This window comes from Pelodiscus sinensis, chromosome 8 (assembly GCF_052426305.1).
Source record: "Pelodiscus sinensis isolate ZL-2025 chromosome 8, ASM5242630v1, whole genome shotgun sequence".
Classification (NCBI taxonomy): domain Eukaryota; kingdom Metazoa; phylum Chordata; order Testudines; family Trionychidae; genus Pelodiscus; species Pelodiscus sinensis.
In genome coordinates this window covers 42,573,047-42,600,712 of record NC_143059.1, presented here as the reverse complement: position 1 = coordinate 42,600,712, position 27,666 = coordinate 42,573,047, and the positions used below count along the sequence as shown (strand labels likewise).

The following is a 27,666-nucleotide window of genomic DNA, read 5'->3' as shown; positions in this document are numbered from 1 at the left end:
GACAGCATTACCAGAAGACAGTTGTTGGTGTCACGTCTGGGGCTCTACCATGGCAAAAACCTTTGTGAACACTCTTGGCACGGTTGCTACACTGAACAGGAGGACCCAAAATTGATAATGTTGATGCTCTGCTCAGAAATGGAGGAACTTGTGGTGGGCTGAGTGGCTCTTTAAATGGAAATAAGCATCTTTCATGACAAGAGCCACAAACTGGAGCCTCCTGCAATGAGGAGTAACAGTAGTCCAAATTAGGGGCTTTAGTTCGAACTACCTAGCCCGTGCCACGTTTAACTGCGAGCAGGGAGTTCGAACTACCAGGCATTTAAAAATGGCGGTGCCCGGAAACATGCAAATAAAGCCCGGGATATTTTAATCCCGGGCTTCATTTGCAAATTTGAATGACTACATTAGCCACCCTAGTTCAAACTAGAGTGGCTAAGTTCAAACTAGAGTGGCTAGTGTAGACATACCCCTAGAGTCATAAGCAGGTGGTGATGGGGAATTTAGATGGCAGAAAGGTGTGGTCTCTGGGCACCACCAAAATTTCCATAAAGCTGATGCCCCTGACGACCATAATGTCAATGTGGAATCCTTAAGAGTGAACGAGATTTATCCATCTCCAGCAGTACCTGTTCAAAGTTCTCTTCTTCATACACAGATGGTGCTGGTGGGTGTACAGGGAACGGCTGGTAGGAGGTCTGAGATAATCCATGGATCATGGATCTCAGGATCCTCCATATGTTCAAAAGAAAAGGTACATGAGGTATGGCAGGCCCCATAGAAAGCGGTAATAGGCCTCTTTTGTAGGTTCAACCTCAGCCAGAACTCGCAGGCTTCCCTCATCCAACTTATAGCATATGCGCATGTTGCAATGTGTGCCTTACCCAAGCAGCAGAGAGCACCCCTGGTATTTGTAGTTTACACAGGAGGAGAGCAGGCAGCACACACAGTTTTTGAAGACTGGAATCCTGGGCATATTCAGGGAAAGATACAGTCTCTGAATAGGAAAGAGAATTACTGCACTAAAACTTAACCTATCACCAAGACAAACTATTTATAAAATCTGTAAAAAGTTAAGTCACCCTACTAGTAAGCTAAGAGTGCGAGAAACAAGGGCTCTGATTCAGGCCATGCAGCAATAAGAGGGCACTGAAGAAGCATTGACCCTCTTATATCCAGGGGTGGATATATGGCAGGGCGAACGGGGCGGCCGCCCCGGGCCCCACGCTTCAGAAAGCCCCGCGCATGCGCTGTGGCGTCGCTGCACATGCGCATGGCGTCACTGAGTGTGCGCCATGGCAAAGGGGGGGCCCCGCGGAAGTATGCTGCCCGGGGCCCCGCAAAACCGTCATCTGCCCCTGCTTATATCCTTAGCTGGGAGTGCGAGGAAACAGACTATACACATGCAGATCAACAGACACTGCTAAGTCCAGAAATGTTTCTTAGAAGCATGGTGGGCATGTGCACCCATGTGTGTAACACAAAGGGACCATCACTTGAAGAATAACAACTAGTTCAGTCCGTTTAAATGATGATGAAATGGGAGACTAAATAACTATCTTAGTATATCTTAAAGTTGTAAAAAGCAAAGATAGAAAGAAATTGCCTTTGATTTTTTAATACATGAAACCAAAAGGGTGAAAACATGAAAAGAAATATCAGGAAATAATTTCCAAATGTGAGTTCTATTAAAAGATGCATTCTGCCAAAAAACTTTTTTACATATTTGTATGTCAACATTATAACTTTGAAGAAATGTAAGGCTGTGGTTCTTACTCTGAGCATTTAAAAGTTGTTTATGTTTCTCTTTTATATAGCTAGTCATTATTATTTCCATACCTATAATCTGACTTAAAATACAGTGGTAAAAGATGTTTGACCATGTGAGCTTTTGTCCTCAATACTACAACTATTAATACACATTATGTTCTTCTTATTACTTACATTTTACCTTTATAGATACAATTTAATCTCTTAATATTGTTTACAATTTAAATTATAAAATTAAATTGTTTATAATGTAAATACTAACCCAATAATGTTCCAGTAAACTTTCCAATTTATTTTCTTCTTTCTCTATGACAAAGTTCCTATTTCTTAATTCTAGTTTGGGAAGAATTTGTCGTAAGAGAGCAGTACACTGTCGATGCCACCGAGTAGGTTGTTGAAACCGCCATTCCATCATTTTATTTTTTAAGGTCTTTTCAATCCTGCGATAAAAGTAATAAAATGTTTACAAATAATCATGTTTCGTTACTTAAATTTAACAAAACTCCCTATCACTATTTAAAGCATTTATTTTTTATGATCTGGTCCTAAGATTTTAACACTAATTTTAGATAAACATGACAAGTGTACATAAAATTAATATTTATTTCAGGTAATTCTGTTAGCAGGCTGTTCTGAAAAGATATATCTGGTAGAGAACTAATGGACAGTTGACCCGATTCCCCAAGAAGCCGAGTACCCCCAAACTTCCATTATGACTATGTACTTTTAGTATCCAAAAAGATCCCTACCTGTTCTGTAGTTCTTCCACCGTGCTTCTATTAGTAGGGGTGTACAGTATTTCTTTTGGCTGAAAGAGATAATATCCTATTCAGTACACATCTAAGAAATAACAAGACATTTGGCCAGATCCTCAAATGAAGTGCAGCTACTTTGCACCACACTGTTAATGGAATAAGGTAAGAACAGTTGGCCCCCTAAGAATGATCCCAGTGACTCTTAAGCTACCCAGCTGCACGCACAGATGAAGTGAATGGAGGGTACAGGCCACGGTAGAGACACTCACGCACTGCTCCAATCCTGAGCTGTGATTTTGACCCCATTAGGACTGTTAAGAGCCATGTCAATTAGACCAATTCTCAGGTTGTTTTAATTTATATCTGAAGATTGCTTTTACACATATAGCTCCGTTATCAGGACAGTGCAAAGATGAGCTTTATGTCACTTTGGCACACACATACAGACGTTCCACAGCTCCTGATTTGTCTTGAGTGAGTCTCAGTAGGAGTAGTAAACAATCTACCCACTAACTATCTGAGTGAAAACAGAGTTTGTACAATAAGCAAGCACCTTTCCCAACCCACTTTATTTATCTCTTATAAAAATAAGGTGACAGGGTTCTGTTCAAATCTTCTCTGTAGGCTTGGCTGCTCCTTCAGGACTGCTCAACTCCTCCTAGAGCCCTTCTTCATCAAGTCACTCACAAATACATTATATCCAGTAACATAAGTCATCACCTTCCTCTAAATGAGCACAGCCAACCCACTTAACTTTTTCCCAGAAGGATTTAAGCTACATCTAAGACTACATCTACACTGCCATTTTTTGCGACAGAAGATATGCAAATCACGCTGTTATTGGCATATCGTCTGCCAATCCTTTTTGCGGAAGAGGTTTCACCACTAAAAAGCCCTGTGTAGACGGTGCCATTTGTTGGAAAAAAAACCTTTAGCGCAAGATCCTGTAAACCTCATTTTTTGAGGAATAAGGGATCTTGCACAAAAGGATTTTTTCCAACAAATGGCCCCATTTACACATAGCTTTTTAGCGGCAAAACCTCTTCTGCAAAAAGGATCGGCAGAAGATATGCAAATGAGAGTGCAATTTGCATATCTTCTGCCACAAAAAAACGGCAGTGTAGATGTAGCCTAATTGTGGGGTATTCAAGCAATTACTTCCCACTTATTACAGCAATATATTAACAATGATGATCTTTAGCAGACCAATAAACTTTGAAAATTGGAAGTTACCTGTACAGTTTGTGGTTTTATGCACTGGAAATTGTATGGTAGAAACTGTCTCCAAAAACCTTCCTTTGAAATGTCAAAACTTACACACATTGGTGAACTGTTTTGCTGTGCATTGAACCAGACCTATCAAAACATTGGCATAAAATGTGATAATTGAGCTACAAAAGTTGTTTTAAATTAAAAGATGTGAAATGTACTTTTAAATGTTTTTCTTAATACCAATACAACTATGTAGTGTGGGCGAGGAAAGACAGTACATGCATACTGCCTGCTGAAGATGATTAGACGTAAGCACCTATAATTTTGGCTAACATTTCACTAATACAACATAGAACCTGAACCTACCATTCATATAGTGAACTCCCAAAACGTCAAATGGAAAAGGAAGATTACTTATCTTATAATAACTGGAGTTTTTTGAGACATGTGGTCCCTATTGATATTCCACTATATGTGTGGGTGTGCATGCTCTCCAGGATCCAAACGTGATGTTATTTAATTGTAATCTGACCATTGTTGCAACCACTATTATATAGTTTCAACAAATAAGGCTACGTCTACACTGGCCCCTTTTCCGAAAGGGGCATGCTAATTTTCAACTTCAGAATAGGGAAATCCGCGGGGGATTTAAATATCCCCCGCGGGATTTAAATAAAGATGTCCGCCGCTTTTTTCCGGCTCGTGGAACGAGGTGTACCGGTAGTTCGGAATAGGAATTCTAGTCCGAACTACCTAGTTCGAGCCCCGTGTAGCCGCGCTGCACGAGGTTCGAACCAGCGGGGTTTTAAAAATGGCGGCTCCCCGCTTATGCAAATGAAGCCCGGGAAATTCAAATCCCGGGCTTCATTTGCAAGTGCGGTATGCCTACATTACCCTGCTAGTTCGAACTAGCGGGGTAGTGTAGACATACCCATAGATAGTAGGTGGACCCTGAGAGAACTCATATATAATCCTGGACTTCTAAATTCCTGTAGATAGTCAAGGACAGCAGAGAATGAAGAATGAACAACAACAACAACAACAACAAAAAAGCACTGCTAAATGAACCAGTGGGGAAATTGTTTCCACTTTTGAAAGTATGAATTTCAGTAGATCTTTCTTTACTATTTCAAAACACCTTCTGTATCTCTGCACAACAGGAGGTCTGTACTCCTGTGAATCATTGAAGCTATGTCTACACTGAAATATTTTTTTGCAGAAGAGGATATGCAAATGATGTGCTCATTTGCATATCTTCTTCCAATTCTTTATGAAGAAGAGGCTTTGCTGCTAAAAACCCCTGGGCAGACGTGGCCATTTGTTGAAAAAAAAAACCTCCTTTTTTGCAAGATCCTGTAAACTCGAAATAAGGGATCTTGCAAAAAACTGTTTTTTTCCAACAAATGGCCACGTCTACATGGGGCTTTTTAAGCAGCAAAACTTCTTCCTCAAAAAGAATCGGAAGAAGATATGCAAATGAGCGTGCCCATTTGCATATCCTCTTCTGCAAAAAAAAAAACCGCAGTGTAGTTATAGCCTGAGTAACCAAGCCTTGAAGTGAAGAATTCCAAGGTTAAGTTTGAGAGTCTGCCAAGTATCTTGAGAGAGAAGACTGGGAATGCATGGAAGACTCATCACTGGAGAAACAGCAAGGTGAAAGATATCAGTCCTGTGTGTGGAACACTAGAACTAGTAATATGATCTTGACTTTGTCTTGCTTGATCTTATTTACCACCTCCAAAATCCGAGACATTGCAAAAAGTGCACACAGAAAGCCTCCTGTACACAGAACGCCTCCTGTACACAGAACAAAGAAAGGACTTCCCTCAGGGTATGTCTACACTACAGCATTATTTCAAAATATCTTATTTTGAAATAGTTATTTCAAAATAGCTTATTTTGAAATAACACGTCTAGACAAAAATGCATTTCAAAATAGCATTTTGCTATTTTGAAATATCACGTCCACACCGATAGGACGCTGAATCACATTTAAGGCTGGCTGGAACTGGTTCTGAAAGGGCATCAGGTCAGAAGTTACCTTGTGTGGCTGCTGCCTGAGGCTATCTGAGGCCTGTGCTTAAAGGGACCCCCCCGGACAGCCGGTTCTAAGGTTTCCCTGCTTGCTTGCCTACCTTGCTGAGGGATGGCAAAGCATTTTTTTCTCTGTATGCTCTGGTTGCCCTCACTCAGGACACCGCAGCACTTTGCAGCATGGAGCCGGAGCTGCCCCTGGGCACTCTGGTGCTTCTCCTGGACGTGTTGCTGTGAGCCTGGCAGCACATTTTGCAGGCAATAACAGTCTCCCTGGTGTGCCCCACTGGGGTCTTGTGCCTCATTCCTCCCTCATGTCCTTCTACTTACCCATCCCTACCCCCCCCCCCCCGCTGTACAATAAAAGACACATGTGTTCATTACAACAAAGCCTCTTTATTGAACAAAACTGGGGTGGGCGGAGAGAATGAAACTGAGGGGAAAGAAGGTGGAAAAGGTGAAGAGGGAGGGTGGGGCAGGGGAGGGGAAAACCTGGGAGGAGGGAGCTGGCAGGAGGAGGCAAGAGAAGGAAGGGGGAAGAGAAGCTCAGGGCTCAGGGTTGCGGGTCTCGCCAGCCCAACTGTCTCTCAGGACTGTGGGTGCGGAGCCCTTGGCATCTCTAGGGGTGTGGGGAGGAAGAAGTAGGGGTGGGAGGAGTGGGAGGAGGAGCAGTAGCTGAGGAGGCAGCAGGGGCTGGAGCAGCAGGAAGCAGCAAGCTCTGCCCCCGGGTCGATGACCACCTAGGGGGCACAGACCAGCCTGTCTCCCAGGATGCAGTCCACGGCATCAAAATAGGGGAAGAGGTCTGGGTCTGCCCCTAGTTGGGAGCTGCCCCCTGTGCCCCTGACATACGCCTGCTGCAGCTCCTTTATTTTCATGCGAACCTACTCCTGGGTTTGCATGTGGCTTCTGGTGGCCAGGCTGGCAGGCATCCACCTGTAGATGGTTGCGTTTCTCCATTTAGTGCGGAGATCATGGACGTCGGAGGCATCCTCCCAAACCTGAATTAGGTCCCTGATCTCCACACTGGACCAGGCAGGCACCCGCCTTTTCCAGGCCCTGGCAGGCTCCTGGGAGCAGCAGACTGCTCCTGGGGAGTGGTGGAGGGCTGGCTGGCACTGGCTGCCTGGCTCATGCTGGGGCCACTGGGTCTGGTGCAGCAACTGCTGGCTCTGGGCTGGCAGGTTTGGAGCTGGCACAGGCACTGTGGCCAGAGTCTACCCCTTTAAGGGCTCCGGGGAAAGGGGGAGGGAGAGGAGTTTTCTTGGTTATGCCCAGAGTGGCCACCAGGGCACCCTGGGAAGGGCTGGAGGCCCCCTATTTTGAAATGTATCTACCTAAACGCTTATTTCAAAATAGCAATTGCAAAATTGGCTCTATTCCTCGTGGAATGAGGTTTACCAATTTCGAAATAAGCCCTCCACTATTTCGATTTAATTTCGAAATAGTGGTTTGGCGGGGAGACGCTGGTAAAGTTATTTCGAAATAACTTTTCTGTGTAGACATACCCTCAGTCAGGGAGGACCTATCATCCCTCAAGCAAAATTTTCATTGTTAATAATGGCAAAGAAATTTGCTTCTGGAACTTCGCCAGTCAGAAAATTGTGCTTCAGAGTCTAAGAATCCAACTCCCATTTGTAATTCTGGGAGAACTGCCTGCTGAGGTCATCAACCATAATTTTTGTATAACCAAGATTTAAACTGCCAAGATTAGGATGCAGTTGTCTCTGCAGCAGCTCCATAGCCTTATTGCTTTGGGGATTTCTTCCCACACACATACTTGCCAGTTGATATAAAGCATTCAGGCTACATGGTCTGACATGTTTTTTATGGATCTGTTCCTATTTTAAGGCAAGAAATGGAAATTCGTGTTCTCAACTGTCCTCAGCTCCAGGAAGCTGAGAGGAACTGTGTCTCTTGGGTAGATTGTTTGTACTGGTTTGAATGGTGCAGATTCCTAAATATGGCCATCAGAAATGCATATGTTATTATGCTGATGGAAGAGGAAGGTTGGATGAATGGTGCATCTGTGCAGTTGTCTGAGTTTTACCATCAATTTAGAGAGTCTTCTATTTGATGAAGGACTAATACCAGCCTTCTTAGGCTATTTGTCTGGTATATAAATTGTTCTAAGCCAGCCTTGGAAGCAACAAAGGCATAACATGGCAAGCTGAGTCACAAAAGTACAAGCTGCCACATCAGAGTAACTGAAGGCAATTTTTTGTTGATGTCTGTGAACTGATTTGATTTTTGACATAAGGGTTGTTAACATCATGAACTATCCATTAGAAGGTAAAAAGCTTTGGCTGATATTGCACCTAGGGAGATCGTTATGAACTCAATACTTTGCACCTATCTCAGAATGGATTTCTTGATGTTCAGCTGTAGTGCAACCACATGGAACAAAGACATTGCTGTCTTTATGGTTCAGAGGAACTTCTGAGGAACTCATTCCTCCAATGAGTACTTTTTGAAATGCTAAGTGCTTTTGTTCTCGCTAAAGTCAAGATTTGAGTGCATTAAAAACACTCCAGGATCAAATCCATACTTTAAGAAACTGCTGTACAGATCTCAGATGTTTAGCATTACACCCAAAATAAAATAAAAATAATACTCTTAAAGAAATAATACACTTTCATGTAGTAGTCTGCAAAATGTTTTATAAACTCCTATGCACAGAGTTGTTCTTATCCCATAGTTTACCATGGCAGAAATATTTCTTCCTCACTATTTAATTATTTAAAATTTAAAGAGAAAACACAAAATTAAAATATCTTACTGTCCTCCATTGTGGAAGGTGGTGCAGATGAAACATATGATGCAGAATCATAAAAAGATTTTGAGGATTGCACAGATTCAGTTATACTAAAATACTGCACAGCATCTAAAGATCCGAGTAGAAACATTGGATTCTATACTGTAGAAACATATTGAATTCTAGCTAGCTAGCAAAGCAGCAAAGTTTTGTACTGTCTCTAAAATGATATAAATATTTGGAACCCCATTATTTATACTTTTTACATTATTTGATTTCCTTAAAATGTCACTTAATATTTTGTCTATAACTAACATAACATTGTGTATCTCTCATGATTTAATTTTACATACTTACATTCTCCCAATTGATTAAGCAGTCAACACTCTGTAAAGGACAAAATGCATCAAACTGTTTATAACACTGCCCATTCAAGGGATTCCAAAGGAAATATTCTTCATTTTCATGAGTTAATACATATGCCACTTTCCCCTACCAACAAAAATTAGTGTAATCAATTAAATATGTACACAATTCCAGTGAAGAAAGTAAAATGAACTTCCAATATTTACTTTTCCTTTTTACAAAGAGTATGTATTTCTTTAGTGAAAGCTGCCAGAGTGACAACACAACGTATTATGGTCTTCTGTTTTTAGAAAGAACAGGTGAAGCAAGGACAGGTTTACCTAACGCTGCCTCATGAATATTTCTCTATCTTTAGAGCTACAGATACAAAATTTGTATTCACATCCGCATCCACATCTGCAAAAATGAGTCACAGATATCTGCATCCATATCCGCGGATACCTGAAGGGCTCTATCTATCCTGTGAAAATAGGACCTAATCTTGCAAGCCTAACTCTCAAAAACATTCATTTAGAATTCAAATATGAATGCAGTGAACAGATTAGGAAAAATTGAAAAAAATTGGGCTGTTTAAAGAGAAGATAAATAAGAGGACATACTAGAGATACATAAAATAACAAATGTAATAGTGAAAGCAAACTAAGTGGCATCCTATTTAACTTTTCTCATCATAAGAATTAAGGGACATTGAGTGAAAATGAAAACCAACAAATTTAAAACTGATTAAATAAATACTTTTACATAATATCTAATTAATCGGTGGAACTCATTTTCACTGATATCATTGAGGCCAAGAGTCTAGTAGGATTCTCAGAGGATTAAACAGTTAGATAATGAACTCATCCAGGCTGCAAACCAATCTCTAACTAATGGGGAGCTAGGAAGAAATCTCCATTAAGGCACACTATTCCACAGATGTCCACAATGGGGTTTCTTGAACCTTTCTCTTAGCTAGTGTTACTGGCCATTGTGGAAGACAGGACGTTGGACTAGATGCACCATTGATCTATATGGCATGGCAATTCTAATGTGTCCAATATATTTATCTCAGCATGATAGTGACTAAATATTTTATTATCTTTAACATATAAACATTACATTGTTTATGCTATTGTGAGGAATAAAACCAATGAAGATTTGAACTTTTTATAAATTATGGTGCTTACTTCTAATACTGATGTTCCCAACAGCACCCATGCTTTTTTCCCCAAATACAGAAGGTAATTACATAGAAGCACTGCATGCTCTTCTTTATTTCCAACAGCTAAATTGATGCAATGCTAAATGCAAAATGGTAAAAAAATAAGTTATTTACTAGAAATTCTATGTTGTCATCTCCCCTCAGTCAGAGAATACAGTGCAGAAGCCACAGGGATTGCCAATGCCAGCACAGCTCCTAAGAAAGCTGTCTACTGGTGGAAGAGGGACACTTAGGTCAGGTCTACAATACCAGAGAAAGTTAACCTTATATACTTAGCTCCAAATATGAGAATAGCTAGCTGGAGTTGACATACCTTAAGTCGAATTTCTGCAGTGTCTCCATTCTGGGAGGTCAACAGGAGAAATTCTCCTGTTGACTTCTCTTATTCTTCACGACCCTGTAGAGTAGTGTGGTCAGAGGGGGTGCCATTAGAGGTCAATTTATTGGGTCCTTATTGGACCTGCTAAATTGAACCTCAGAAAATAGATCTCTGGAGTATCAATCTCAGGGTAAGTATAGACCTGGACTGAGACATAACATGAGAATACCTGGAATTTGAAGTTTTGGAGACAGCCTTTCCTTGCCCACCCTATAATCCCCCTTCTCCCACCCTACTTTCTGAGGGAGGATTTGTCACAAAATCCACATGATTCAGCTTGTGTGAGTTTCTTGAGAACTTATTCCTTCTTTTTAAAGGATGTGACTGTGCTAAGGGACAACAGGAGCATTATTCTGTGGTTGGTAAGCAGTCAAGATTTGGCTATTCGCTCTATAAAACAAAATATTTTTAATTCAAAATGTTAATGCACATTAAATGGATTACTTCAACTACCTATTAAGTCATCTACAGTTATTATTAAATATGTAATTATTACCTCTGATGTCACCCAAACATCAATATCAGCATTTTCATCCAATGTATCTGATATACAAGGAATTAAAGACACAAATCGAGCAATAAAATCCTAGAAATGAAATGGCAATATATGTAAATACCAGGGTGTACATGTTATAAATATCTACTGAACAGATCTCGATTTTGAATTATTAAAAAATATAAAACAACAGTTATTCTAAGTTTCTTGTCACGCTATCAAGAATTACTCATGTAATAAATAGGAGCTTCTTTAGCAGTTATAGAGAAAAATGTAAGTTATCATACAGGTTGGACCTCCAAGGGAGATTATTTGTGGCCCCTTAGTCCAGCTCTTCTTGCCCCCCCCCCCCCTTGCCCCAGTGCTCTGCCAGCAGCCCACTGAAATTCCTGGCTCCTGTCCCCATCAGTACTGCCACAGCAGCCCACAGTCCCGCCCTGGAGCGTCTAGCTCTACCATGGCTGACCCCGGCCATGCCGCAGCTAATCGTAGCCCCACTGCCAGGGCTCCCAGCCATGCCAGCTGTGCCACAAATTCCTCGAGGCTCCTGGCCATGCTGCGGCATCCTGTGGTCCTGGATGCTGACCATTGCCTTACTGCTGACCATTGCCTTATTGCTGGGGCTCCTGGTCCTGCCAGGGAAGACCACTGTCCTGCCGGAGCCTCTTTTTGCTCCAACTGCCCTACTGCCAACTTAGCCAAACTCCCACAGCAGGGCTCCAAGGTTCTGGCTCCCCTGCAGCCAGCCCATCTGGGCTCCTGCCTCTGGCTCTGATCCACTGGGACTCTCTGGTCAAGCAACATTTGGATGTTGCCATGGATGTTGCTGGATCAGAGAGTCCCAGTTTAGAGAGTTTCAACCTGTAGTAATTCAGGAACATCAAAGACTAATTTCAGCAGTTCTGAATGTTTTTTCTGTATGGTAGAAAATAAACTCATACTTACAAAAGTTGCATTAGGATCATCAAGATGCATATCAAGTAGCAGCTGTGGTGGATTTAATGCCCTAATATATTTCATTACTAAAATATTTCTTCCTTCACTGTCAAAAACAGAGGTTATTATTCTTCTTTTTGGAAATTTTGCCGTGCAATTTTTTTTAAAAATGTATGCTCTTTGCAAAAGTGTTTCATCTTCATGATCTGCAAACTGGAATCATTGTTGCAGTTACAATGTTAATATTTCTAATTTCAAAGACTATAAAATACCCGAAAAGAATTATAATTTGCTTTAAGAAACAAATTTACTCTATTCTGCAAGTCTTTATTTTGATGCATATTAAGTATAAACACTAGCCTTATCTGATTCTGAATCATTTTCAACAGAAGATAGCTGAGGTTCAATTGTAGCAAACATGGTTAAAAAGGTACATTCTTTTACATTCTGTCCACAGTTCTCTTCTTTAGGAGATACACAGGTGTTATTCCACGTGTATCCAAGCAAAACTGGTGGCGTATTTACTTGAAATGTGCCACTGATCTGTGAATATATTTAGATTATGTTAAGTAAAACAAGCAAACTACAGGGCAGGAGATGTTATATCACAATATAAAGGTCATAATCATTCAAAATTTTAACATGTGCAATAAAAGAAAATACTAGTAATTGTTATGCTTTATTCAAGAGATTCCACTCACTAGCTTCTGAGTAAGGACAACAATCCTCAAATTTTAAATGGGAAACCTTGTGGGAGGTTCTCCAAGAAAACATATCCTGTCCCATGTTAAAGGAGACATGGTGCCTCTGCCTGGTGAAACAGTTTTACACCATGAGTGTAGATTTCAGTCTCAGGAAAATATAAAGGGAAATCTAGAACAAGACATTTACCCAGAAAGCAGCAATAATTAAAACCTAAGGAGCTAGGAGTTGGAAATCTTTGATGGGTCAGGGGCTGCTGAGCCACAGAAAAATCTGCACAAATGTGAGAAGCAAAAAACAAACAAAAAAACCCCAAACACACTGACGTAGCCCCTGACCAACTAGCAGAAAAACACTCTCAACATTTCCCTCGTACACCAGAACCTACGGGTGCTCGAGCTAGGAGATTTTGTGGGCCCCCTAGGGTCTAGAGTGGGGCCAAAACTGAGGGTTCAGTGTGTGGGAGAGGGCTTCTGGGAAGCAGGCTTGAAATGTGGAGTCTGGGCAAGAGGGAGGGTGTTGGGGAGTGTTGGGTCTGGGAGAGTGGCAGGGTGCTGGAACAGGTAGTGGGTGGGAGAGCTGGGTGGTAGGTAGGGTGCAGAAGTGTATTGGGGGTGGGAGTGTAGGTGGGAGGGGAGCCAGTGGGGATGCCGGGTTTTGGTGATGGGGGATGCATACCTGGCCCAGCTCTCCAGAGACACACATGGATTCGTGTCCCCCGCCACTCTGAGGCACCACCCTCTGCTGCTCCTTTGGCTGTGATTATGGCCAATCAGAACAGTGGAGGAAAAGACTCTAGGAGGTGCTTTGTTGCACTGCCATTTTCCCAGCCAGGGGAAAGGGGAGGAGGAGCAGCTGCTTCCTTCCCCCTGCACCAGGCAGAGCCCATGGGTCAGACACCTGACACAAGCCCATAAGGCTCGGGGCTTCTCCCAGCACTCTGCGCAGTGGGTAGCCAGCGCTGGCGCTCCTGTTCAGGGAGATCCGCAGGGCTGGAACACCAGTGCCAGCTATCAATTGTTGAGGGAGCCCCAAGCCTTGGGGGCTGGATCCAGGTAAGCTGGGGACTAGATGGTTCCCCATCTCTGCTGAGTGACAAAAAATCTCTGCTGTTGCACAATTCTCTTTGGATGGTTTTATGTAAAATATCAAGTAGTTAAAAATGGCTAATTAAACAACTATATTGCAAATACAAGAATAATATTGCACCCTTTGATCCAATCTTTCACTACATAAACGTATGAAAAACCAACTCTCAGTGAATTATATATATGTTAGGACTACTGATTATTTAATTACCAAAACTCAGTCTTAAGCCTATAAAATGTAGGGTTGCTCTTAGGCAACAGGACCTGTTTCAACAGGTAGGACACACCAGGGAAGAGGTGAAGGGCAAACAAAACAGCAAAAGAGTGAAGATCTTCTTGGAACCACTGGTAGGACTGATATAGCTGACCTGAGCATTCCCAAATTAAGACATGATATACCTGAAAAAGTAACTGCTGAACAGGCCAGAACAAGTAATTACTGAAACAACTGACTATTGTGAATAAATGTTAGTAACTATCTAAACTAACTATTGTGACTATGTTCATAATAAACAAACTAAGTAGAAACAAGCAGAACTGATATGCTTGCCTTATGCTATCTGCAAAGCAACTGGTCTTTATATGCAAGAAGTATAGATGTTAGTAGCTAGGAAATATAAATTGTGCGGTGCATGACATGAATTGGAATTGTAGTATCACCCTGTGTCTAAAACCCATGCACATTTGGGCCTGGCCAGGATGGTCAAAGAGCTGTTCTAACCCTAACCAAGTAACCTGAGTGTCAAGCTGGCAACTGAGTTTTTGGATCCCAGAGAACTGAATGAAATACTCTCCCAGAAATGGATGAGATATTCTTGAAAAGCCAAATTGAAAGGTTACTGAGGGATAGTGTAACCAGATGTCCTGACTGTATATGGGGAGTCTCTATATTTGGTGCTTTGTCTTACATACGTGCCTATTACCCGCTATGCCATGCCCCGATTTTTCATACTTGCTGCCTGACACCTTACTGAGGGACTCCCAACATTACTGAGTCTCTGGATGATAGTGAGGTTGTATAGTATACTCTAGTCTAAACCATAGCAGGAGGCTTCCATGATCTGTTCACAGTTTATATCTATCCTGGCTGGTGCATAGGAACTCAGATGCTTCTGATAAGTAGGATCGGCCAGTCACTTTATCTTTCCTCACAAGGCCACTACTATGGCATTTTCCCATAGTCCTCTCAAGTAATTACAAGGTTTTATATACCCTGGGTCAGTAAAAAGACTCTACAGCTTGAAAAAGATTAGCTGAGTGCTCTGACTGAATCCTCCAGTCTGGTACTATGGGGCTCTTGCAACTTCAGTATAGTTTCCCCTCAGCCTTTTACTTCCCCTCACCCTTTGGAAAAGCCAGTTTCTGAACATTAGGTTTTGCTACTGTGGCAAATGGAGTCAAAACCAGTGATCACATCCAAACATTTTTTGAGAAGTTTGTCTTTGAATTCCTGTTGTAGGCTGGATTGCATTTTTACCTCTTTTGACTATGCAAGGAAACATTAGCGACACTCACATATGGCATATCCCACAGAAGTTATATGATAACAATGCATGCTTTCTAATGTGTGAGGATCATTGCTATCAATAATCTAAACATGTTAAAGTCTTGCTTTCAGCAAAAGCAAAAGCTCTTAAGGGTTTGTGTTGATACACCAGAAGTTTTTAAAATGTTTTTATAATAATTACCTTTGATTGTTCCAGAAGAGCAGAGAAAGGAAAAGTAACTGATCCAAACCAGTTCTTTCTTATATACCAGTGGCCACAGCAACCCTTAAGACAAGTGTCCTATTGAAATACATAATCAGAGTTAGCTGTAGGGATATTAAGTAGTGGTTAATAAGCTAACTGAGTAGTCGATGGAATTTCCATCGATTACTCAATAAGTCGATAAGGGGGATAGCTCCTAGGAGCAGACGCTACCTGAGACTGAGCAGTCCCAGCTCATGACAGGTCCCAGACCACTGTGGTTCTGCTTTTTAAATGTAGTAAGAGCGCTTGACTCCTACTACATTTAAAAGGCAGAATCAAAGTGGTCTGGGGGCATGTCTACACTACAGCACTAATTCGAACTAACTAATTCGAACTAAGCTAATTCGAACTAACGCATCCAGACTAAAAAACTAGTTTGAATTAGCATTTTGCTAATTTGAACTAGCATGTCCACACAGAGTGGACCCTGAACCGGGGTTCAGGATGGCTGGAAGCAGTGCCGGCAGGGCATCAGATGAGGACTTAGAGCGTGGAGCTGCTGTCTCAGGCTAGCCGAGGGCTGTGCTTAAAGGGACCCGACCCCCACCCCAGACAGACAGTTCTCAGGGGTGCCCCGCTTGCAAAGCAGTCCTGGCTTGGATTTCCCGGAGTACCCACACTGGGCACATCACAGCACTTGGCCATCAGACCGGCTTCACTTGCCGCAGGCTGCCATCTGGGGAGAGGGGGCAATTGGGGGGCTGCAGGAGAGGTTCCACCCCCAGAATCCCACAGAGCCAGCCCAGTCCTCCCCATAAGGGGTTCGTACCCCATTCCTCCCTCTCTTCCTTCCACTTACCCCTCCCTAACCCCCCTTCCTGATGTACAAAATAAAGGACAATTCTGTTCAAAAATAGAATCTCTCTTTATTGAACAAAACTGGGGGAGACTGGGAAAAGGAGGTGGGAGAGGGGAAGAGAGAGGGTGGGAGAGGGGAGGGCAACTACAATGATGAGGGGTTTGGAACAGGTCCCATATGAATAGAGGCTAAAGAGACTGGGACTTTTCAGCTTAGAAAAGAGGAGACTGAGGGGGGATATGATAGAGGTCTATAAAAGCATGAGTGGGGTGGAGAGGGTGCATATAGAAAAGTTCTTCATTAGTTCCCATAATAGAAGGACTAGAGGACACCAAAGGAAAGGAATGGGTAGCAGGCTTCAAACTAATAACAGAAAGTTCTTCTTCACAAAGCAAATAGTCAACCTGTGGAACTCCTTGCTGCAGGAGGCTGTGAAGGCTACAACTAGAACAGAGTTTAAAGAGAAGTGAGATCAATTCATGGAGGTTGGGTACATGGAGTGGTATTAGCCAGGGGGAAGGAGTGGTGTCCCTGCCCAAAGTTTGTGGAAGGCTGGAGAGGGATGGCACGAGACAAATGGCTTGGTCACTGTCTTTGATCCATCCCCTCTATCCCAGGCTACTGGGCTAGATGGACCTTTGGTCTGACCCAGTATGGCCATTCTAAGCTCAGGGCTCAGGGTCGGGGGTCTCAGTGGACCACCTTGATTTTCATGCAAACCTGCTCCTGGGTGGCCAGGCTGGCAGCTCTCCTGCCCTAGATGGGCGCTTTCCTGTGCCTACTGCGGAGGTTGTGGACGAGGTCCACGATGTCTGCACTGGACCAGGCGGGTGCCCACCTCTTGCGGTCCTGGGCAAGCTCCCGGGAGCCGCCAGCCTGGTCCTGGGAAGAGGGGGAGGGCTGGGGGGCATCGGGTGGCTGGCCCTAGCCGTGCCAGGTGCAGGGTCTGCTGGCTGGGTGCTGGCAGGCTTGCACCTGGCACAGGCACTGTAGCCAGCCCGTGCCCCTTTAAGGGGCCTGGGGCTGGGAGGGGGGCAATAGAGTTTCCCTGGTGTTGGCCAGAGTGGCCACCAGGGAAAGCTGGGGAGGGCTAGCCTCCCATTAATTCGAATTAAGGGGCTACACACCCCTTAATTCGAACTAGTAAGTTCGAACTAGGCTTAGTCCTTGTACAATGAGGTTTACCTAGTTCGAACTAAGCGCTCCGCTAGTTCGAATTAAGTTCGAACTAGCAGAGGGCTAGTGTAGCGCCTATCAAAGTTAATTCGAACTAACGTCCGTTAGTTCGAATTAACTTTGTAGTGTGGACGTACTGGGACCCAGTGCAAGCTGGGACTGCTTAGTTCTGCCTCGTGCCAGGTCCCTCGTTGTGCCTCTGCCACCCCTCCTTCCCAGAGCTGATGCTGGGGGGAACCAGCTTAAAAGTCCCCCCAGTACCAGCTCCTGCTCTCCCACCCATCCAATAGTGGACTACTCAACTTATCGCTAACATTCCTAGTTAGCTGTAGGTGTGTGTGTGTGTGTGTGTGTGTGTGTGTGTGTTAGCAGAAACTGATTCCATAATGTTTGGAAGGTTGCTAGTATATACACACACACGGTAATCTCTATCTCTTCTTTATATGTTTTCAACTGTGACTGTGGCAAGGAAATCATTACCAAAATGTACAAATTCAACAAGGTGTTCATAGAACCAATAAGCTACTCATAAAAATCTAAATCTGGTCAACAAATAAATGCATATTTTCACAAAATGAAATGCTTTCACAATAAATTCAGAAGGTTTCTTTTACACTTTTCCATTATTGATGAAGCAAGAAGGCTCATGGGCTCTATTGACAACTATACCCAGTTTATATTCAGCACAGCTGAGGAAAGCAGGGAAAAAAAGAAGTTACTTTTGTGCAGTAACGATGGTTCTTCGATATGGGTCCCTGTGGGTGCGCCACTCATGGTGTCGGGCTTGTCCCAGCGCCACAGCTCGGAGGCTTTGCATAGTTGTTTTCAGCCAGGTCGTGCCTGTGCGGTGTGCAGCACATGCCATTCGCACTCTTTGATCTTAGCGTGCACCTGGCTTACCTGTCAGTTCCTCTCACCTTTCTGCATCTGTAAGGTTACAAAAAAAAATAACTCTGAAAGGGGGAGGAAGAGTGGGATGTGGAGCACCCACGGGGACCCATCTCGAAGAACCATAATTACTGCACAAAGGTGAATAACTTCTTCTTCTTCGAGTGGTCCCCGGGGGTGCTCCACTCATGGTGACTTCATAGCAGTACTCACGTTGCGTTCCTGGAGTTTAGGACTGTCAATGACCTAAAGTACTGGTGAGGTCACCGAAGACTTGGGCATCCACCCAAGCAAGGCACCGCACTATTGCGCAGTGATTCATAAAGGTCAAACTTGAGGTCCTTGTGGCTGCTCTGCAGATTTCCAGCAGTGAGACTCCTCTAACAAATGCCATGGATGTTGCTACTGCCCTGGTGGAGTGTGCCCTAGGTATAGTCTGAAGGGGCTTGTTACGCATCGAATGACACATGATAATACAAGACACTATGATGCTGCACAGATGCTGGGAAGACAATGGTTTGCCCTTGGAGTGGTCTGCAATGGATACTATTAGGTGGTCGGTCTTGCGCCAGGTCCATGTTCTGTCTATATAGAATGCTAAAGCTCAACGTACTTCGAGGGTATGGAGTAGCGAGTCTCGAGTTGAGGCATGACGCTTCCAATAAAAGACGGGTAAAATGACGGGTTCGTTGATATGAAATTGTGTCACGACCTTAGGGATAAAGGCTGGATGGGTACGTAATGTGACTGAGTCTTTCATGAAAACTGTGAAGAGTGACATTGCCATTAACAGTGCCAGTTCACTCACCCTACGGGTGAATGTAATGGCCAGTAAGAATACCACTTTCGTGTTGAGCATCGATAACGACGTGGTGTCTAGTTGCTCAAAGGGTGGATACATTAACGAGTCAAGGACCAAAACCAAGCTCCAAGCAGCGGGGATGGGTCTTTGTGGGGGTTTGAGGTTCGCTATTCCCTTAAGCAGTCTCTTGGTCATGGGATGAGCAAGGATGTAATGGCCTTCAGTGTGGAATGGAAGTGTGGAAGGCCACGATGAACTCTCAGCGTAGTGATCGAAAGACCTGACTGGTGTAGGGAAAGGATATAATCAAGGATTTCATGCATTGGTATTGCGTGTGGTTGGATGCCCATTTTCCCACACCAAGACACAAATCTATTCCAGTTTGCCAGGTAAGTCCTTGTAGTTTGTCTTCTACTGTTCAACAGAACTGTCTTCGCTGCCTTTGAACAAAGTTGCTCTTCTACTCTGAACCAGCTATTTGCCACACTGTCAGGTGGAGGGTCTCTGGTCTGGGGTGTAGCAGAGAACCCTGGTTCTGGGGGAGGAGGTCTGGGAAGAGTGGTAAGGGACATTGTGGTAATAGAGACATCCTGTGAAGGAATGGGTACCACGGCTGTCTTGCCTAAGCTGGTGCTAAGAGTATGACTTGGGCTAAGTCTTCTCTGATTTTCTGTATTACTCTTGGAATAAGTACCGTTGGTGGTAACGCATAGAGGAGAGGCATTTCCCAATGGATTAACAGTGCATCTACAAGTGAGCCTTTGCCCATGCCTCCCCTGGAGCAGTAAAGGTGACACTTCCTGTTCCTGTAGGTCACGAAGAGATCTATTTGTGGCGATCCCCAAGCCCGGAAGATGTTGTCCAGGACATCGGGGTGGATTTCCCACTCGTGGTCTTGAGGGAAAAATCTGCTGAGAGCATCCGCCATGACGTTGCTCATGCCTGGTATGTAGGATGCTACCAGAGTGATGCGGTTTCTTACACACCAGTTCTATAAGCAGACTGCCTGTGTGCAAAGTAATCAGGATCAAGCTCCTTCTTGTCAATTGACATAATACATAGTCACTATGTTGTCTGTAAGCACTCGGATGGTTTTACCAGTGATGTGCGTGTGGAAGTGTTTGCAAGCAAGGCATACAGCTATTAGCTCTAGAAGTTTGATATGGGAAACTGCCTCCACTGCTGACCATCTGCCTTGCACAGACTTGCCATCGATGTGTGCACCCCAGCCCAAAAGGGAGGCGTTTGTAGTCAACTGGGTCGATGGCTGTTGACATTTGAATGGGACCCCTGCTAGCATATTTCTAGGGTTCAACCATCAATCTAGGGATCTGCAAACTAAAGTAGTTGGGGTTATCCACCTTCTGTGTGGAGTGCTTCGTTGGAGTATACACTGATGCCAGCCAGTGTTGGAGACAGCAAAAGTGAAGTCTCGCATGTTGAACTACGAAGGTGGTGGCCACCATATGCCCCATGAGGTGGAGACAGGTAAGTATGGTGACTGTAGGAGCATGGATGACTACCGTGGCCAACTTGTGTATAACTTGGAAGCACTCTTGAGGTAAGTACACACGGCCTGTGGTGGAATCTAGATGTGCACCTATGAAATGTATACTCTGTGTAGGATCTGGAGACAACTTTTGTTCATTGATTATGAGCCCAAGAGATAGAAATGTCTGCCTGGTTACTGTCACCATGGGTAGTACCTCTTGTCTCAACCTGCCTTTTATAAGGCAGTCATATAAATATGGAAATATGATCACGTCTCTGTGCCATAGGTGAGCCGCTAGTATCGCAAGGGTTTTTGAAAACACCCTGGGAGCCGATGCGAGTCCAAATGGTAGCACTCGATATTGAAAATGATCGTCTCCAATAATGAAACAGAGAAAACATCTGTGAGCTGGATGTATCACTATGTGAAAATACGCATCTTGCAAGTCGAGGGCTGCAAACCAATCATTCTTCTCTAGTGACGGTATTATCTTGGAAAGGACCACCATCTTGAACCTTTGATGGTGGAGGTATTTGTTTAACTTCCTGAGGTCGAGGATGGCCCTCCATCCTCTAGTCTTTTCCTCCGTGAAAAAATACCATGAATAGAACCCTCTTCCCCTGAACTGAGGAGAAACAGGCTCTATGGACCCTATGGAGAGCAGACGCTGGGCCTCTTCCTTCAACAGGGTCTTGTGACATGGGTCCCTGAAGAGGGATGGGGTTGGTGGATTTGTGCGTGGTATGGTAGTGAAGGAGATGGTGAGACCGGAGACCACCAGTCGTAATACCCAGCAGTCCGATATAATCACCGCCCATTGATCTTGAAAAGGTCGAAGTTGATGGTGGACAAGGTGAGTGAGTTGTTGTTCCTTCACCATAAGGACTTGTTGCATGCCCTTGACTGAACCATCAAACTTGCTGTTTAGAGTTTTGCTGGTTGGACGTGCAACTGGTCTATGGTGCACTGCTGTTGTTGTTGTCTTTGATAGGGGTAATCGTACCTCTTCTGAAATAGGTAATATCTCTTGCGCTGAAAAGGGAATGTGAAAAGGGAGTGGAGCATCAACCAGCAATTTGTCTGGAGTGGAGGACCTCATCCGTCTTTTCTGCGAACAACTTGTTTTTGTCAAAAGGGAGGTCTTCCACTTTTGTGTGAAGCTCCTTTGGAACTGCTGCGGAAGTAAGCCAAGATGAGCACCTCAAGGCTATTGCAGTTGTGGTGGTGTGGGCTGCTGTGTCCACCACATCCAGCAAGATCTGCAAACTTGCTCTTGCTGCCGTAAACCTCTCCTGCACTAGGGACTTTAAGAGGGGGAGCTTGCTTTCTGATAGGTATTAAAGAAGCTGCAATATCTTTTCATAATTGTCGAAGTTGTGGTTCGATAGCAAGGCGGCATAATTAGAAATACGTAGGATAAGGGTCGCCAAGGAGTACACTTTACTGCTGAATATATCTAGCTTTTTGACATCTGGTGTTGTCTTATACTGCGGTGTTTTGGCCCGCTGTTGTGCTGCATCAACCACCAGCGAATTCAGCTGTGGTGGTTAAAGAGGAATTCTAGATTCTTGGAAGGGACAAAATATTTCTTGTCCACTCTCTTTCAGGTTGGTGGCACTGAAGCTGGTGTCTGCCAGATGATGTCTGCCGCTTCTATTATGGCTTCATCAATAGGGATGGCAACTTTCACGCTCAGCCTTGGGTGCAAATTTTTCAGCAGTCAATGCTGTTTCATTTGTGCTTCTGTCAGGTGGATTTCTTGGGACTGGGCCACACGCTTGAAGAGGTCCTGGAACTGCTTGAAATTGTCTGGTGGGGATGTGTCCGATGGGAAAACCACCTCGTGTGTCGAAGAGGGTGAACGATCAGAAATTGGATATTCAATTTGTTGGTCCTCCGCTTCAGACAATTGTCCGTCTTCCAGGTCTGAGTGTTGTGTTGTGGCCTCCAGACTGTGTATTGAAGAAATCAGGTGACAACCATGGTGTTGCTGTGGTGAAGAGTGCCTGCTGATGGTAGACTGTTGCGTGAGGGTTGTTGATGTCACGGTGATGGGAATGTGAACATGAGGAGTACGGAGACTTATGGCGGTGCTCATAATATTGATCCGATGGGTGAGACGACGAACACCTGGATGATCTACCACTGGTATATCGCCTTTCGTGACTGACACACGGAGAATAGTGATAGCATGGTGACCGTCTATATGGTGAAGAGTAGGATCAATGCCTGTAGTAGTTGCTGTAATGCGGGTGCCCATATGGCGGGTGCCGTCTGTGATAGGACTGGTGTCTTGGGCTGTGGTGCCGGTAGGTATGGTGCAGAGATGAGGCATACATTGGAGGAGAAGGAGAAGGACCTGGTAAAAATCTTGGAGAAGGGGAGTGGGGAGTCCCCCGTGTCCGTGTTTTAACTGGTGCCTTTGCTGGAGGCTCTGCATGAGTCATCGTCGGCTCCGGCTCCTGCTCCGGTGCTGGTGTTTCAGTCAGTTGCGGCACCATGGTGCCGGGGCTGCTTGTGAGTTGGAAGTAGCACATGGCACTGGCACCGGTACTTGTTGTGCTGCCAGTGCCAGGATATTTCCCTCCGGTGCCGCTGCTGCCACGCAGGTATCTGCTACTCCAGCGCCACTTGCAGAGTTAAACGATGCAGTGCTGGTGCCTTTGTAGTACGAGCGCCGCTTGTCGGCACCGAGGCTGCTTTTGGTGGCGAACAAGATCTGTCGGACGCCGGAACCTTCCTCACTTTAGTCCCCAACCCAGGTGCTGAGGGTCACGGGACAGAGCAAGAGAGTCCTGGTTTATCTCTCCCCGTTCTCTGAGGTGGAGCAATCTGGCAGGGGAGATCTTTTTTCTTTTTTCTGCCAGCAGTTCAGGCAAAGGAATTCTCCTCTTCTGAGTCCAACAGCATTCAGCATTCACAACATTGGGATCCAGCGCCTTGTCCAGAAAAGCATTTTGAGGCACATTTCCCTGTCTCAACGAGTGTGGACTGTCATATTTGAGCAGTGCCTGCATTTATGGGGGATGTGGTTCTCCCCTAAACAGCGTATACATGCTGAATGCCCATCCAAAACTGGCATGGGTTCACTGCATTGGGCACACTTTTTAAAACCTGGAGATCCAGGCATGACTGGGTTAAATCTTTTCTTCTTAAAGAAACCTTATTTGTTAATCCCCTGAGGCTGAGCTGTTAGTCAGTGACAGCAGTGGGGGGTGGGTGGGGGAGCAGCGGGAAGCCTCTGCTTCAACAAAGAACTAACAAGACTCCTTCCTTCCTTCCTTTTTTTTTTTAAGATAGGAGAAGAACAGTGAACTAACGGGGCTAACTATTTACAATTAACTAATTACAGATCCCCTGAGGGGAAGGAGAACTGCTGAAGGGATGAGAGAATCGAAGCTCCATCTACAGCCAGGGACGATTGAGAGGAACCGACAGGTAAGCCGGGTGCGTGCGAAGATCAAAGAGCGCAAATGGCATGTGCTGCACACCGCGCAGGTGCAACCCAGCTGAAAACAGCTATGCAAAGGCTCCAAGCTGTGGCATCGGGATGAGCCCGACACCATGAGTGGAGAACCCACGGGGACCACTCGAAGAAGTTCCACTTTCACAATGCTGCACCAAAATGGCCACTGACGTGACTTAGGGCAGCCTAAACACTACTTTAAATTATGCTGACTATAACAAACTCATAGAGACTGCTGTACCAGATGAGGACCAGAAAGTGTGCTTTGTGGTCTCCTCCACTCCACCCACTTCCATTCTGAAATAATTCTTCCCTGACCCCTACCCAGGGAAACAGGCAGTGTGCAGATGACTATATTAGTACTAAACCAAGTAAGGATTCCCCTTCATTTGAACAGACTGGGGAATAGTGATGTGGGTGTTGAGGAAAAAGATGCAGTAATCAACTGAAAATGATGGGGGGAAGGAGGTTAGCAAGAGTCTCAGCTGAGCAGACAAAGAAAAAACTAGATTTCAAAAATATTATGAAGGAAGAAGTGATAGGATTTGGATACAGCCTATAAATATGTTGAATGGGAAAAGAGATGAAAATGATGCCCAGTTAATGGGATGCTAATTCTCTGTTTAATTTCCAATTTCATTATGCCTCTTCATCCCAGCATTCAACACTCCCCACTCCTGCATGTTCATTCAGAAGAACAATATATCTAAGTAGACAAGTAAACAATTTAGTCAACTATTTTCTTATATGTGTCACAGAATAAGTGGATATAATTTTCTTAAATTATTAGTTTTACAAATCTATAGTTCACCGAGACCCTAGCTTGCAAGCAAATATTGTATTGTCTCCACGCCACCAAAGTCTGTGCCATACAGGGGGCCATAATAGCACAACTACTTACAAAGATAGGGCCTGTTCTGTAGATGAAGTAACAAGGAAATAATAAGAAAGCTCACAGTGTGGGCATGGGGCTGGAGCACCGGCACAGATTCCCCAATGCTGGGGGGAAGGGGAGCCCGAGCCTCAAGGGCCAGATCCAGGCAAGCTGGGGGCCAGATCTGGCCCCTGGACCTTAAATTCCCTACTCTTGCTTTAGAGATGATCATAATGGATCTGGATCCGTAAAATCTACTAATGAGAGTCCACAGACCTTTACAAAAGCCTCACAGAATTTGGCCCAATTGGCAATGGTGATAGGCTGGGACATTGCTAGTATATTTTTAATTAAAGTAAAAATGGAATGTATTCAAAATTGGAAAACAACAATATATATAGCTTCTTTGTTAAGAAAAGGAGATACGATATGTACATGATTGTAGTTTTCAAGCTTCATAAAATGTAAAAAAATCAGTTACTCTGTTTTATACAATTTACCTCATGTTTTTCCACCCTAACTTCATCAAAAATATTGACATATATATTGTCTTTTATTTTAGACAATCCTGAAAAGCTATAATCATGTCCTGGTGATCTGAAATTAAGAACAGACTCTTTTAGCTTTAATCAAATATTGTATATTGGAGAGCTTTATCATTTTTAAAAAAACAAGACAATCACTTTTGTCAGTAATTTACTTCAGATATTGCAGAGCATAAACATTTTTTTAAAAGGAAAACTAAATTGGTATGTTTGCTATTAAAATAGAGAGCAAATTACACTCCAGTTTAACTCTGCAGACTTTGAAGGAGTTATTCATCTGGGATGAATTTGACCCTATATATTTTATTTCTCTAATTACTGTGTCAATACATGTTTAGTCACATAAATTGTGCCCGATCCTCAGCTAGCTGTGTTTCCACTGACTTCTATCTCATATTTATTAAATTATGTTTAATAAATTCTCCACTCTCACATATTTCAAATCACCGACTGTATGAAAGCTCACATAAAGGAACAGAAGATACTAGAGGCCGATCTCAAGTTCTTTCAAGTGGGAAACAGATGGGCTACGTCTACACTGGCCCCTTTTCCGGAAGGGGCATGTAAATTTCACGAGTCGTCGTAGGGAAATCCGCGGGGGATTTAAATATCCCCCGCGGCATTTAAATAAAAATGTCCGCCGCTTTTTTCCGGCTTTTAAAAAAGCCGGAAAAGAGCGTCTAGACTGGCCCCGATCCTCCGGAAAAAGTGCCCTTTTCCGGAGGCTCTTATTCTTACTTCATTATTCAAACTGAGTTCAAACAAGCTAAGTGGCCACTGGATGATTGAATCTTTTAGTCACTACTGACTTAGCTAGTTTCAAAACATCACCTAGAGATGAAAAATAACATCCTATCCCAAACCAATATTATCCAATTCCTTATGTCCTGAGCCATAATTTCTTAACCTTGTGGTCATGAATATGTCCAAGAGGGTTGCACTCAACCTCCTTTTCCATATGACCAGATGAGAGGGAAGTCCCAAAACTTTTTTCTGTTGAAATATGGGCAATATTATGGAAGAGATTGAGAACCATTACCCTAAACCAATGGTTTTCAATCTGTGTTCCCTGGGGGTCTGCAGACTACTTTTAAGATTTCCAAAGAGTTCACATCTCTATTCTGAATTTTTAGAGGTCCACAGATGAAATAAACTTGAAAACCATTGTCCTAAACTAGCCAATCCTCTTAGTCCATCTGTAACTCTTACACACAGATATAGAAAGCCGGATAAATTCAGCAAGCTAAATGAAAACATTTAGAATACTTTTAAAATAAAATATAAACATGGAAAACTTTCCATGAAAAACATGGAATAGCTTCATTGGAGTGTTCAAGTGCTTTTGTTTTATTGTACATTTTTCATGGAGAAATATATGGCCAACTTACATAAAATCCACTTGAAGTTCTTCATTCCAGCATGGATGAGACCCCTCTGCAGTGCTAGTTTGATAAATTGTGTGCTGGAAAGAAACTTCTACAAATGGATGTACAGTCACCTAAAAACAAAAATCATAGATTTTATTACATTAGTACGGCTTTGTCTTATTTCCACATCATCTTATAGAATCATAAAAACACATATTCCTGCGCATCCAGAAATATAATTTATGCTATCATGTGCCAAAAGTGTCCGTCTGCTATGTACATTGGACAAACGTCTCAGACACTTCGCCAAAGGATCAATGCCCACAAAACAGATATTAGACAGGATCACAAAGAAAAAACAGTTTCTTGCCATTTCAACCAGCAAGGACATTGTCTCAATGACTTGATTACCTGCATTCTGCTTCAAAGGCCTTTTAAGACTACACTTGAAAGAGAAACCTCTGAACTGTCATTCATGCTTAAATTAGACACTTTACACTTAAGTTTGAATAAAGACTCTAATTATCTTACCCATTACAAAGATAGCTTCCCCAATTATCACCTCTAATACCATTAGCTCACAGACATTTACCTCCCCTTCCCCATCCCCCTTCTGTTCTGAAATTTGATTTGTTCTTTTCATATGTGTTCATTTTTTTAATTGTATCCTTTGGTATATATGGTTGTGCCAATTTTCTTCCACTATTTGATCTGAGGAAGTGGGTCTGGCCCACGAAAGCTCATCACCTAATAAACCATCTTGCTAGTCTTTAAAGTGCTACATAGTCCTGTTTTTTGTTTCATAAAAATGT

General features: G+C 43.5%; 1 protein-coding gene across 1 annotated transcript in view; it reads right to left on the bottom strand.

Annotated features, from left to right (window-relative positions):
• The window catches only part of CC2D2B (coiled-coil and C2 domain containing 2B), a 152,413-nt gene that overhangs the window by 13,405 nt on the left and 111,342 nt on the right, over positions 1–27,666 (bottom strand). The window contains exons 23-33 of the mRNA XM_089780176.1: positions 26,876–26,985; positions 25,443–25,539; positions 15,383–15,481; positions 12,265–12,447; positions 11,914–12,117; positions 10,969–11,058; positions 10,059–10,172; positions 8,884–9,018; positions 3,759–3,881; positions 2,520–2,578; positions 2,033–2,210 (exon numbers count right to left, since the gene is read on the bottom strand). Coding sequence (XP_089636302.1) covers positions 2,033–2,210; positions 2,520–2,578; positions 3,759–3,881; positions 8,884–9,018; positions 10,059–10,172; positions 10,969–11,058; positions 11,914–12,117; positions 12,265–12,447; positions 15,383–15,481; positions 25,443–25,539; positions 26,876–26,985 — 1,392 coding nt within the window. The remainder of the gene's footprint in view (positions 1–2,032; positions 2,211–2,519; positions 2,579–3,758; positions 3,882–8,883; positions 9,019–10,058; positions 10,173–10,968; positions 11,059–11,913; positions 12,118–12,264; positions 12,448–15,382; positions 15,482–25,442; positions 25,540–26,875; positions 26,986–27,666) is intronic.